Source organism: Clarias gariepinus, chromosome 23, assembly GCF_024256425.1.
Source record: "Clarias gariepinus isolate MV-2021 ecotype Netherlands chromosome 23, CGAR_prim_01v2, whole genome shotgun sequence".
In the NCBI taxonomy this organism is placed as follows: Eukaryota; Metazoa; Chordata; class Actinopteri; order Siluriformes; family Clariidae; genus Clarias; species Clarias gariepinus.
Genome location: NC_071122.1, coordinates 7,297,501 through 7,312,554, shown reverse-complemented (window position 1 = coordinate 7,312,554; position 15,054 = coordinate 7,297,501). Strand labels below are relative to the sequence as shown.

General features: G+C 39.1%; 1 protein-coding gene across 1 annotated transcript; it reads right to left on the bottom strand.

The window, feature by feature from the left end:
• Positions 1–850: 850 nt before the first annotated feature.
• Positions 851–4,927, bottom strand: rpl22 (ribosomal protein L22). The gene is made up of 4 exons (XM_053483535.1): positions 4,841–4,927; positions 4,040–4,144; positions 2,620–2,744; positions 851–1,035 (listed from the first exon to the last, which is right to left on the bottom strand). The coding sequence occupies exons 1-4, from the start codon at positions 4,892–4,894 to the stop codon at positions 891–893; spliced, it is 429 nt and encodes a 142-aa protein (XP_053339510.1). The 5' UTR covers positions 4,895–4,927; the 3' UTR covers positions 851–890.
• Between the last annotated feature and the right edge of the window lie 10,127 nt (positions 4,928–15,054).

The following is a 15,054-nucleotide window of genomic DNA, read 5'->3' as shown; positions in this document are numbered from 1 at the left end:
GGTAGGGACAGACACAAGATGAATAATAAATCAGATCAAGATGGTTTTTGGAATTTACATCAGTCTATGCAAACATTATATAAAAACTACCAATGGATTTGAATGGAGTTTTCACAGGTGTATTTGGTCGAGCTTAAGGCAACATATAGACTTTGTTTCATCGTAATTGGCCCATGGGAAGAGAAGATATGATATAAGGGCATTCAAATTAGCATAAAAAAACACATGAAAAAACAATTCTCAAAATTCAGACAGTTCTGTTAACTTTTTAAATACATGCTTGTGTGCAATTAAAATCTACTTGAAAACGATCTTAAACCTTCAATACATGCACTTTACAGTAACACTTGATTTTTGTCCATACAAAAATTTAACACATCGCATTGGACATTTTTAAAAACGTGCTTGCAAGTGTTCAATTAAATTCCACAAAAGGTTGCGGGCACAGTTGGTTCTAAATAAACTATTTGCCTCCACCACATGGGACGCTGTACTGTCTGCCAATGCGTGAAAAGGTTAGCGTACACCACCTGTAGGAATATTGAGGAACTGCACCATTTTACTACCTTAAATTTAATAAATGGCATTAGGATTTTGCAATCAATGTGGCTATACATGAAATGCCACACAAAAGAAATTGTGATGCATAACAGAACCTATATCCACCCTCCACACACATCTCTAATATGTCTTACACTGACATTTGTATAACAATGTTTTTGCACATATGAATGTCATAATCCATTAATCAATTGTATAGACCTTTAAACCTAAACTGCACGAAAAAACTTGTATAAATATAAATAAACTATATTTAACCTCCCAGTAAACAAAAACACCACAAGAGTAATTCTTTTGAAAATTTATTAATTTTACAAAAGAACATGAGTTTAATCCTCGTCCTCTTCCTCCTCCTCGTCCTGGTTGATCTGGAAGTAGCGCAGTTCGTAGCTCTCCTTGGTGTTTGCCACGACACGCAGCCAGTCTCGCAGGTTATTCTTCTTCAGGTACTTTTTAGTAAGGTATTTCAGGTACCTTTGGAACGAGAGATAGAAAACGCAAAAAGAAAATCAAGTATTGTAAACGCTTCATATTATTACAGTTCCTGACTGGCCTAGAATAAATCAATTCACAGCTCAGCGTTCACCTAAATAAAGTTGATGCCATTTAAAAAAAAATAAATTAAAAAGGTTTCATGTTTCCATCCTTTACCTGAATCTGCGTTCCTGGCTTGTTTAAATTAAACATTTTGTATTAAGGAAAGAAAAACTAACAAAAATACTTTAAGAGTAAAATAAAAATACAGGTAAATATTTTCCAAAAACTGAAAATGTGTGGCTTTTGCATCACAGTTTAAAACTTCATGCAAATCTGCTTATATGTTATATGCATTACAGCTTTACAATTTCATCAAAAAGGAAAAAATAAAAATTGTGATCGACAATGGTGAGTTAAACTGCGAAACACAACTACATAAATTTATTTGGCAGCAAACAATGGCACAATTAATCCCATTAATAGGATGTTGTATTTTTTCACCTTAAAAATATTATTGATAAACATTTATTCCTTTATAATTCTGCAAATATTACCAAAAAAAATGGCAGCCTTTTGCAATTAAATGATTGCACAGGTCTTCATTAAGATTTCAGCACTAAATTGCATGTTTATTTTACCCCAACACACTTTACATGTACTTACACACGTATATTGGAGGGGTGTCTGTTTAGCAAGCTTACATTTTCTGCATTAGAGCCAACACGGAAATGAGCCACTAAACTTCAACTGCTAAATTCCTGTTGTTAGATGCTCAAATTTGGTGACAAACATGGTGGCACTTCACACTACCGCTTTTTAATATTGCATTAATATCGATAATATCGTAACAACAAACTGAGAAACTGGTTTTAAACTTCCTGTAGGAAAAACATGTTTCCATTTACCTTTGAAGGTTCATTTTCTTCATCTACTTACTTTTTTAAAGTAAGTCATGCTGTGTCATGCTTTCATTTCTATTTCTTACGCTAAATTTGTCCATACACAGTAAACTATCGCATTGATTGTTGAGTGATGTGTATAGCCACGCCCACCTTGACGGGGAAAAGGTAAATGAACTATTCTCATTTATTAAAGATGCATCAGAATTCCGGATAGAACTGCCACGCATTTTGGACCTGCTAAGTGATCCACATTTAGTGATTACTGGCATAAAGTATTATTAAATTTGAGTAGTGATGCACGTAAAATAAATTCATATGACTGTGTACAACGATCCTATTCCTGACAGACGTGCGAATTGAGAAGATTTAACTTTTACTTAATCATACATGCAATGACTGTTTTACAGGAGAATGTTGTATAAAAATCACAGTTCAGTTAACACTCATTAAACGTCATGAAGATAGGCATGCATTTGATGAGTATTTAATTAACTGCTTTTGATCGAGCATTTTTGTTCATACCTCTCTTTACAGTTTACACAGAATGGGGGGGAAAAAAAGCAAAAAAGCAAAAAAAAACACTCCACACCACACAGAAGACATCACTCTCCACTCCGGAGTCTCCTGAAACATGGGAGTTTAAAGGAAAACATACATAGCACATAAATGCTAAACTAACCTCTTGGAGAAGGGGATGTCTGAGGTCACGGTGATCTTGCTCTTGCTTCTTTCGATTGACACCACGCCACCACCCAAGTTCCCAGCTTTACCGTTGACCTTGATGCGCTCCTGGAGGAACTGCTCCTACATGAAGAACAGGAGAAACCGACATCTCACATGCTTGCTCAAAAATGCAAAATAATCAAACGTTTATCTGAGCGCTTTAAATTTGCCAAGGAAATCTGCAGGTCTATTCCAGGCTTAAGTTGGTACAAGCCAGGATTACACTCAGTCATGTCAGGGAAGACTTTGCACACTCATTCTCTACACTGCTTATTCTGTACTGAGTCTAGTACCTGGAGCATACCTCAGGGGACTCTGGCACAAGGCGGGGTACACCCTGGACGAGGTGGAGCACATGCACAATGGGCAATTTTAAAACGTTTTGGACTGTTGAAAAAAAACAGAGTACCTGGAGGAAACCCACCAAAAATGGGGAAAACATCCTCACACCTGGATGTGCAAGTCCACGATGCTAACACCACTGAACCACCTGGTCTGGGCAATTGTTCATTTATTTATCATCTATAACACTTAATCTGTGTACAGGATCGTGGAGGGTCTGGAGCCTATCCCAGGAGACTTTGGCACAGACAGGGCACATGCTGGACTGCGATGTATCCATCGCAGGACGCACGCACACACACTATGGGCAATTTGGGAATGTCTTTGAAATGTGGGACGGAAATGGAATACCTGGAGGAAACCCACCAAGCACAGGGAGAACATGCAAACTCCATGCACAAGACCCGAGGAGGGGAGGGAATCAAACCAAGACCCTGTCAGTGCAAGGCCACAGTGCTTACCACTAAGCCACCAGCTGCTGGGCAATTAATGGAAAATAATCATGCCCATATCAATCATTAAAAAAAAAAAAATCTTAATACTTGTTTTATTTGGTTAATACATTCCCTGCAGTCTGAGTTTATGTAAAGTTGAGCCATTACAGTACAAACCTTGCCAATTATTTATAAAGGCAGGAAAAAAAAAGGCACCAAACACTACTTTTAAGTAAATTTAGAATCAACAATTTAACATCTGGCATGTTTATGCATGATGGGAGTAACCCGGAGAACCCGAGGTACACTCGCATGGCCCAGCAGAGAGCACACAAACTGACAACCCAAACTAAGGATTGAACAGTTACAATCTAGAAACGCCACACACTCCAAAGCTGTTTTAAAATAGGCGGATTTCAGGTCCTTCAATGGTCTTTATAGGTACTTATTTACCAGTATATTATAATAGAGCCTTAAAGACCCTCAAACACTGAAGCACAAGTCAAACACATTTTAGTTTACGCATCCTGCACGCTCAAACAGTGCTCTGGTCTAAAATCCTTTTAAGTGATACGACATATCTGCATGTGTTATACGTACAAAGTTGGCCGCGTCCATGATGCCATCTTCAACAGGGTGGGTGCAGTCCAGCGTGAACTTCAGGACCTGCTTCTTCTTCTTGCCACCCTTCACTATAGGCTTCTTCTGCAAATACACAAAAATCACACTTCGTGAAGGAGGGTAAAACAGATCAAGCGTATTGGGAGATTATCAGAAACAGCAAAGAATCTAAAGGAAATACTGTATAGTGTGAACAACCTCTGGACTTTGCCAAAGAAAATGAACCAGGGGTTTTATAGATTTTGCTTAAATGTTAAATATGGAGGCTCAGAACGAATCAGCTAAATTTATAGAGTGCATAATTAGTTAATCATCATATTTAATCGGGAAAATTGAAAACATAAGCATAGTATTTTAATCGTACATGAACAGCTATAAGGTTACTACTGTATCATGACTAATCAGACAGCATGTCATTTATCTGTTACCTTAGCCTAGCTTTAGCTCGTCTCAACGTCATAAACTCATTAACAACCAGAAAGTGCAACATATATACTTAAAAAGCTGGTATTTATCACCGTATTTAGTGCATAAACAGAGAATAACTGGGTACTTGTGGTTTCAGGCTTTTCATTACAGCCTACAACGTGCTTTCCTAGGCCTCGTTTCAGACCCACTATAAACAGACGCTCATAAGTTCGCAATTTTTCGGCGAAACCGGGATTTAATCACGCGGAACGTTAGGTGAGGGGTTCGAATAAAACCTCTAACAGTTTCCGTCCCCACACCAGGACGAGACACGAGATATTCGACCATGTTCAAGCACGACTTCGTACTTACGAGTGGAGCCATGGCGGATACTTTTGGCAGAAAGGGAGGAGGAAGGGCGCGCATGCGCTTTCAGAGAAAGACAAGTCAAGTAATCGATCACAGAGTTCATCGATGAGCTGTAGGAAATGTAATCGAGTGCGCAATGTAATTTTTTTTTCGTTTTTTTTATTTCAATTTTTCCTTGTGTTCCAGTCATTTTCGTCATAATATTCAAAATAATATTTGTCAAAAATCATCTTTTTCCAGAATACAAAAAATGAAACAGGTTTATCATAGCTGAACTTCTATCCAAATAACAGTATATTTGGTGTGATAAAGGAAAGTTTCTCGTGAGTTAATTTTACACTTTTACGTTTTTTTTTTTTTGTTTGTTTGTTTTTTTAATCGAATAGGGTTTACTTCGAGAGGCAACTTCCGGTTCACAAAAACCTTGGAACTGAAAAAAAATAAATAAATAAAATGCATTTCCTCGAATATCCACTGGGGGCTGGCTGAAAAAGTGAGTCAGGGTCTTAGGAGGCTTGGACTCCATCCTAGGAGACCTACAGTAGGTAGTGCATGAGGCGGGCTACACCCTGGACGGGGAGCCAATGCACCACAGGCCACAAACACACACACACACACTCTCTCTCTCTATGGGAAATTCAGGAATGTCAATCAGCCTAATTTGCATATATTTGGACTGTGGGAGGAAACTGAAGCAATAGGTGGGAACCTTACAAGCACAGGGAGAACATGCAAACTCCATGCACGCAGACCAGAGGCAGGAATTGAACCCGGACCTTGGAGGTGCAAGACAGTGCTTACCACTAAGCCACCCCACCCTTGATGTTCAAATAAATGTTTACAGTCTGGTACAAAAACAGTTTTGGACTTCATAGCTTGATTTTCCATTCATGACAACCATACATGGTAAATTGATATGTAATTCAACAGGAAAATTCTATTGAGCCAATAATAATGGGCATAATTATGGGCATGGATGTGATGGATTTGAGTGACAGCTGTATTGAAGGTGTCAAACTTAACTGTCTGCTATGCATCACTTTGATTTAACTAATTGGAATAATTGCGGTTTAACTTACCGCAAGAAATACAGAGGAGAGGTTGTAAGCATATTGGTAAAGGAATGCTGAGATTGGAACTGCCAGGCAGGAAGTCTAAAGGAAGACCAAAGAGGAGATTTATGGATGCAGTGAGAGGGGACATGAAGTTATTTGGGGTGAGAGAAGAGGAAGCAGAGATAGAGTAAGATGGAGGCAGATGATTTGCTGTGGCGACACCTGAAAGGGAATAGCCGAAAGACAAAGAAGAAGACAATCAGACAGCCTGAAGGTGGTGAGGGTGGCTAGTGGTTTAGTAGTTAGCATTGTTGCTTTGCTCCTCCCAAGGGTTTGATTCCTGCCTTGGGTCTATGTGCATGAAATTTGCATGTCCTCCTCGTGCTCAGTGGGGTTTTCTCCAGGTACTCCAGTTTCCTCACACAGTCCAAAGACAAGCAGTTAAGGATAGTTGGGGTTCCCAAATTGCCCATAATGTATGAATGAATGAATGACAATCTGGCATCGAGCTGGCAACCCGACTCCTTAAGTACCTGCCAAAGAAACTGCCAAGTGGATATATCTCTAGGGTAGAAAGTATCCGTCGATAGCAAGTACACAAACTTGGTGTCAGTCTGTCTGTAATAGCTGTAATAAATGTAAAGCACTAAGGCACATTCGTCCATTGTCTATACTGCCTAGCCGATGTAAGGTTGCAGGGCCAATCCCAGGAACCTTTAGGTACAAGGTGATGTTCCAACTCATCACTTGCCACAAGAACAAACACTACCCCTGTAATCATAGACTGTAGGCAGTTTGGAAATGCTAATGGTGTCTTTGGACTAGTGAGGAAACTGGAGTAGGCAGAGGAAACCTACCAAGCATCAGGAAAACATCCAAACATGCTATAGTAATTTCTTAGGTGCTGCATTAAAATGAATATATGCTTTATTAAACTGTAGCATTTAATATGCTACATGCTGTAGTAAATTATAGTATTTACTATAGTAAGATTCTACACACCATGGTATACTATAGTATTTATTATAGAAAGTTCCTATACACTGTGCTACACTGTATGACTTACGTTTCCTGTAGTTTACTATAGTAATTTACTACATGCCATAATAAAATGTAGTATTTATTGTGGTAATTTACTACTACACTGTCGTAAATTGTGTAATATTTAGTATAATAATTACTTCAATCTGTAATACATTGTAGTATTACTAAAGCAATGTACTACATGTTGTGGGAAACTGTAGTATTTACTGTAAAAAAAAAAAAAGACTATATTCTGTAAAGAACTGAATGGCAGACCATAGGATGGGCGGACATGTCTCAGCCTTCCTCATCCCCAGCACTGAAGCCCCCCAGGGTTGTGTTCTGAGCCCTCTGCTGTACACATTGTACACCTACAACTGCATGGCCACCACCAACTCCACCACCATCATTAAGTTTGCTGACGACACCGTTTTTGGTGGGCCTGTTCTCTGACAATGATGAGACGGTCTACCTAAAGGAGCTTGGAAATCTGGAGAGTGGACAGTTTCAGATACCGCTGTGTTCACATTACGTAGGACCTATCATGGACCTGTCACATCAACACCATGGTAAAAAAAGGCCCGGCAGCGTCTCTACCACCTCAGACGCTTGAAAGACTTCCCTCCGGGGCGCTTAGGAACTTTTACTCCTGCACCATAAAGAGCATCCTGATGGGAAACATCACAAACTGGTTCGGGAACAGCACCTTGCAGGACTGATGAGCTCTACAGAGGGTTGTGCGATCAGCTGAGCGCACCACCCGCACCGAGCTTCCTGACCTGCACTCAATCTACGGCAAGCGTTGCTGGACCAAGACCAGGAAAATCGTGAAAGACCTCAACCACCCCAACAATGGACTGTTTTCTCTGTTGCAGTCAGGAAAGTGATCTGCTCCCTGAAGGCCAACACAGAGAGACTGAGGAGGAGCTTCTTCCCGCAGGCGATAAGGTCTCTCAACCTAAACATCACACAGGACTAAAAACATCCTTTTGCACAATGCATGTTATGGACATTTCATTTTTGACACTTTTTCACATTTTCCATATTTTGCATGTTTGTACAGTAATTATAATTTATTTCTATTGATAATTTAGATTTTAAAGGTCGCGAGCAGTCGTATAAGCATTTCACTGCATATCCTACTGTGTATGACTGTGTATGTGACAAATAAAATTTTAACTGTATAGTATTTGTTATAGTAATTTAGTACACACTGTGGTAAACTTTACTATTTACTATAGTAACAATAATCTGTAATAATCTGTATTACTAACTTACCACATACCATTGTATGCTGTGGTATATAGAAAGTTACAATATTATGCCCTTTGGTATACTGTAGTATTTACTATTACTGCATTGTACAGTACTATAGTAAGTTAGTATAGTTTTACTATGAGATTGAAAACACTATATTATTTACTACTTTATTTTTCTTGTAGGGAAACAACACTTATATATTATTAAATACTTCAACTTATAAAAAAAACTAAACTGCATTTTTTAAACTTAAACCATAAATCTCTTGACATGTACAGTAAAACTGATCTTGAATCAGCTCATACTTATATTTAATATTCATAACAAGCACCACTAAAGCTGCTTGTTCCCTACATCGCGATGCTGATTGGCATTTCTTTGCAGATAGACACGTAGCAGGCGAACAGATGGACTCCCCTGAGCTTTAATTACCACAAAACAGAGCTCTGCGCATATGAAGGGGAACTGAATGCTGTCTCTTTGTCAGGTTTCTGATTTAATATGTAATGTAAGTACAGAATATGAGTATTAAATAAAAAAAATTGAGTTAGCTATAAAATAATATTCATTCTTTTCACCCAGGAAGCAAGGGGATGAAAACCTTGACTGTATGTCACTAAATATTTTAATGACATACAGTACCTAAGATGCATTTCTAATTAATTAAGTGTATAGAAATGGTTAAAAGCAGAATGTATTATGGACATAGTAAAAAAAAAAAAAACACATGTATGGGATACACACAAACCCTGATTCTGACAGAAAGGGATAATTTATTTGGATTTAAGACGATGAAGGAATGGAAATTATTACATAAGCACTCAATCAAACCCAGATTCAGTGGAAAGATGCCAAGCTTGATTGGTACCAGCTGGTTCACACTGAAGAAAACTCTAGTTGGACTGTTTTGGTAATCCAATTTTAAATAATATTCCTGACCATAAAGCAATTATTAAGAAGGGTTCAACTCTAAGAACTAGTTTAATTATGAACTAACTTTATTTACATTTAGGCATTTGGCAGACGCTCTTATCCAGAGCAACTTACATATTTTTTTTTTTATCTCATTACACATCTGAGCAGTTGAAGGCCAACAGTGGCAACTTGGTGGGTGTGGGCTTTGAACCTGGGATCTTCCGAACCGTGGTCCAATGCCTTAACCACTAAGCTACCACTAAGCTTATTTAAATTGTACCCGAATTGTCCAGAATTCCAAACAAAAAGAAGGACCTAAATTCAAAGCAAAGTGATTGTTGAAAATGCTAGAATTGGGTTGCAAACTGACCAACACATTATAAAAGCCTGGAAAAAAATAATTAACATTAATGATTGTGATCAGAGATTGATTTAAGTTAGTTGAAGCTGCATCTTAACAATGTAAATGTAGAAATCGAAGCTATGTTTAATAGTGAAGGTAAAAGCATTTCCACATGTACAGTACAATGTGGTGTAAACAGCTGTGCATCCATAAGAAAATTCAGCAATGGAAAAAGGTCTTGTGGTTGGATGAGTCCTGATTGACCTTTATTCCGGAGTGATGAGTGCATCAGGAAGATGCAAAAAGGGAAGTGCATAAATTGATGCACCTACAGTTTGTGTGCCAAAAACTAAGCTAAAATCAAAGAGTGTGCAACATCTTTTTCTGGTCAGGCAGTGTTTATATTGAACCAAATACTGAAAGTTGTACATTGTGTTTTACACCCACCTGTGGATGTTCTTTCCGTGCTTGGTGGGTTTCCCTTCCACAGTACAAAGACAAGCAGTCTAGGTTGATTGGCAGTTCCAAACTTCTTGTAGAATAAGCAGTGGATGTTTAAGTATAATAATGTAGCATATAAAGTGAGAATTCTAACATGTTTTGTATGATGAATCATATCTTTATTGTAAAAGAAGATTATACTGCATGTTCTTAAGATATGAGATAAATTTTATGAATATTGTTGCTGTTGTTTTCTCCTACAGCTGATCTTGTCAAAGTGTCCGCACAAAACTCGGCACAGGTTTTACGCCAAATGCCCTTTCTGCTGCAACCCTTCCATTTAATCCGGGGTTGGGACCGGCACTGCATCCAGTGGATGGGACTCAAACCAAGGTAAGGGACTCAAACCAAGGCAAGGAACCTACCACTGAGCCACCAATGCCAGATTAGTTAAAAAAAATAATATGTAATTTTTCTAAATCAGAATAACATCTCTTATCTTAAACTGCAAAGATAAATATAGTTGCAAGCAACGATTACGGGCCCAAGCACCCTGTGCCATCGCTGCCCCGGGGGCACCACACAACCTGTGTGTTATTTGAGTGTGTTAAGACCTCAAAAAGCCATTGCCACCCAACACAACTTGCACACATCACACACTACACAGGGCATGTCAGTTATGGCCCGAATTATTTATTGAGTGTGTTAGTGTGTGTGAGAGTGAGGGAGAGAGGTGTATGTGTGTGTGTGTGTGTGTGTGTTTGTGTGTGCTGTGTGAGTCTGTGTGTTAACATTTGTTAGTGTGTGTGAATGTGGGTGTTTCTGCGTGTGGGCACGTGTGTGTATGTATGTGCGCATATATGTGATGTATGTGTGTGTGCGTGTGTGTGTGCATGCGTGTGTGTGTGTGATGTGTTTGTGTGTGTGAGTGTATGTGTGTACGTGTGGTTAATAGGCCACAGATGCTGCAAAATAAGCATCACTTTATGATGTCACTGAACTTGGTGTCACTGAATATAATGTCACTCAATATAATGCCACACAGAAAGTTTTAATCATTTTTTCAGTGTAAGTTTAAGGCATTATAAGTTGGAGATATCAAAAATTTTGCGTCCTCAATGTCTTTAGATCTTATCGGCCTGGTTTGGTGGCTATCGTAAAAATTCCCTAGGAGACGTAAATTAAAATCCATCTGTTTGATCAATTTGTTTTTGAGAACGACCCAAAATAACCGGCCTCCTGTTGAGTTGAGCCCATGACATGCAGTGCGAAAGTTGTTCGGCTCAATGAGCTCTAAATGTGTACCGAGTTTCGTGTGCCTACGTGCACGTGTGTATGAGCTATGCAGTAAAATCTCGTTTGGGGCCCCTGGGGGTCCCGGGCCATGCGACTCTCAGGCATCTTAATGGCAGCAGATTCCAACCTGTCTGCCAATTTTCATGAGTTTTCGACATGTTAAGACACCCAAAAAGCCCAAAAGGGTGGCGAAAAAAATAATAATCCTTAGGAAAACAAGAGGGTCCTGCACACCCTGTAGTGCTTGGGCCCTACTTATACAAAATGTTTCTTCCAAGTGTGTACAAATGTGTGCACAGTTTGAGGAATTACAATTGACACAATGACTATAACTGTCTTATATCACCCTCTACTGGATCCAACCATATCCAGGATAAATCATTTTGGCTAATGAGTTGCGGTTTGTATCTTGGCATGCATATGCATTAAAATGTAGCAAAAATATACTAGATGTTTTTTTGTTTTTTTAAATAATTGAATCATTTTGTAGGGTGGTGGGTGTGCAATATCATATTTAATGTACTCTTTGACACTCTTTATTTACTCTTTGTGAAACATTAAAATAAATGTTTTTGCATTCATTATTTCTTGCTTGTTCCAGTCCTGTACAAAATCCAACAAGCACCATGGGAAGGGAAAATCTTGGGGTTTTGCTGTTGTAGCAATACACTCAATGTTGTGTTGTCATGAAGCAGATTTACTGTTAGTATCCTAATGTTGATTATTTTCCTACAACAACATGAAGAATGGCATCTAATTTATCCATTCATTACTGTATGAAACCAGGTTGAACATCTGCAAAGTAAGATATGAACAAATATAAGAGCAAGGAGTTTCCCAAAGTTAAACATTCTTTGGTGTATACAAGATGTTACTATTTGTCAGATTATTCATCTTCCTAGGTTTCATCACTCCCATTATTATTATGTATTTAATGCAGCATAGTTTAAAAACGTATTTTCATAGTGATCGTTGAACCTTTTGTTACCTGCTCCGTCAAAAGATAGAGAAAAGTGTAAAGGCACCTGTAAAAGCAAACGGTGGGCAAAAAAGCCTTACAAAATACCAACCCATTGCATGTCACAGACCCCCACACAACTGCACCCACACATACAATATGAGCAATTTGGGAATGCCAGTCAGGCAGCTGTGCATGTCTTTAGACTCTAAGAGGAAACCAGAGTACCCAGTTCCTTGGTGTAGTGGTTAGCACTCTCGCCTTGCACCTCCAGGGTCCGGGTTCGATTCCCCACCAGGCTCGATTCCTGTCTCTGTGTGCCTGGAGTTTGCATGTTCTCCCCATGCTTGGTGGGTTTCCTCCCACAGTCCAAAGATATACAGGTTAGGCTAATTGGCATTCCCAAATTGCCCGTAGTGTGTGCATGAGTGTATAAGTGTTTGTATGTGTGTGTGCTCTGTGTATGTGGGCTTTGTGCCTGAAGTCTCCTGGGATAGGCTCCAGGTCCCTGTGACCCTGAATACAGGATAAAGCAGTGTAGAAGATAAGTGCGAGTGAGTAAGTGAGCTAGTCCGGGGTAGCTCAGTGGTTAAGGCATTGGACAACGGTTCGAAAGATCCCAGGTTCAAAACCCCACAACCACCAAGTTGCCACTGTTGGGCCCTTGAGCAAGGCCCTTAACCCTCAACTGCTCAGATGTGAAATGAGATAAAAATGTAAGTCGCTCTGGATAAGAGCGTCTGCCAAATGCCTAAATGTAAATGTAGTCTCTGGGTGTTAACAGTTTTTAAAAATTATACGTTTATGGCATGGAGTCTGTTGAAGTGGTTTGCACACTTTACAAGAATGCCCGTGTGTCAGCTCCTGCTAGAAATGTGTCAGAAAAAGATCTGCTAAAGGGGGCATGGCTTACAGTTAAACTTGGAAAGACTGGATAGAGAGGTTAAGAGTGACCAAAAGCAGAAACAAAATAAAGGCCAAATGACTTGGTCACCCCTTCCTCCCTTTTCCCTTAAACGAATGAAATGTAAGACTTGCTGTTGAAAAGAAGTCTGCATATCCAGCACTTACTTTTTTCATTCACTTCTACAAACATCAAAGAAGCTTTAGTTATCAGCATGGCAGACTATTCATCTGCTCACTGCCATGCCCAGAGAAGTAGAGAAGCGCACTCATTTGCTACTCATTAGATCTGATCGATCGATAGATAGATATATAGTACTTCATTAACCCCCAAAGGAAAATCCTAAGGTTGCAGCAGCCAGTTCACAAATTATACAAAACAAGATACATACAAAGCAGGTGTGGAAGAATATTAAAAGGCTAGGGAAAAAAGTTAATCACTACAGAAGAAAAGGTAAGATGATTTACAAAAGAGAATAGCAAAATATCTATGATAAGATAGAAGAGAATAGCAAAATAGCTATGATACACTGTAAAAAAGTGCAGTCAGATGGATAATCTAAAAGGTGCTTTATTGAGCTAATATGTTGCATATTAACAAAGAATATACTGATCAAATGTACATGATGATATGAACATAGCTACTGTATTTAACAGCATGCAAGACAGACTTCTTACCAGGAGGGGGCGGAAAGCTTGCACAGATATCCAAAGTGTCCAGCTATAACAGTCATGTACTGCACAATGTATAAAGGGCAATATATTTTTATTTAGAGATTGGTTTAAATAAATATTTTTAAAGGAGGCACTGATTTTAGATTAATCACATTTTGTTTGTTCTTCCTCTGTTTGGTGGGTTTCCTCCCACAGTCCAAAGACATGCAATTAGGCTACTTGGAATTTCCAAATTGGCCATAGTGTATGAGTTTGTGTGTGTTTATGAGTGTGTGTGGGTATGCATGCTTGTGCATGCAGATAGGCGGAGAGTGAGAATGAGAATGAGTGAGGGAGAGAACGAGTTTTTTTGTAATCTTAATGACAAAGACATAATATGTTAGAAATAAAACACCACGCCACAAGGTGGCACAGTGACATAGTGGATAGCACTGTGGCCTTGCAACCTTGAGGTAAAGGTTCAATTTATGCGTGGGGTTTGCATGTTCTTCCCATGCTTGGTGGGTTTTCTTTCAGGTACTCCGGGTTACTCCCATATAGTCCAAAGATATGCAGAATTGGCTTTCCCAAAATAGCCTGTAGTGTGTATATGATTGTTCCCTGCGATACTGGCACCCTGTCCAGTATATTCTAGTATTCTCTACCTTGTACCCAAAGTCTCCTGGGCTAGGCTTCTGACCCCCATGACCCTCTAAAAGGATAAGCGGTATAGAAAATATATTTATGAATAAATCACCACAGAAAATCATGGTACATCATGGTAGAATTTACTTTTACCACATTGAAGCATTATTTACCAGAAATTCAATTCAATTCAATTCAATTTTATTTGTATAGCGCTTTTAGCAATTTTCATTGCCGCAAAGCAGCTTTACACAGTCAAAAAAAATTATTTAAGTTTGTATGAAATGTGAATTTGTATGAATCAAAATGGTCAGTTTGTCCCTGGTGAGCAAGCCGAGGGCGACAGTGGCAAGGAAAAACTCCCTGAGATGGTAATAGGAAGAAACCTTGAGAGGAACCAGACTCAACAGGGAACCCATCCTCATTTGGGTGAAACAGAAAGCAGTAAATGATTTGCATTTATACAGTGTGTAGGGTGGGAGGCAGTTCAGCTATAATAGCTGATGTTAATTGATGTTAATATGGAGTCCAGGTAGTTATTGAAGACCCAGGTAGACTTGTAAGAAGTTCCAGTCATGAACTATCGAACTGTCAAGTCCCCAGAGAAACAGTTGCCAACACCAGTCAAGGCCAGAACCGTCTTCTAGGTAGAGAGAACCATCCCCAGACACCAGACGCATCCCGGAGAGACACACGGGGCATCCATGTGACGAGATCTTCAGCC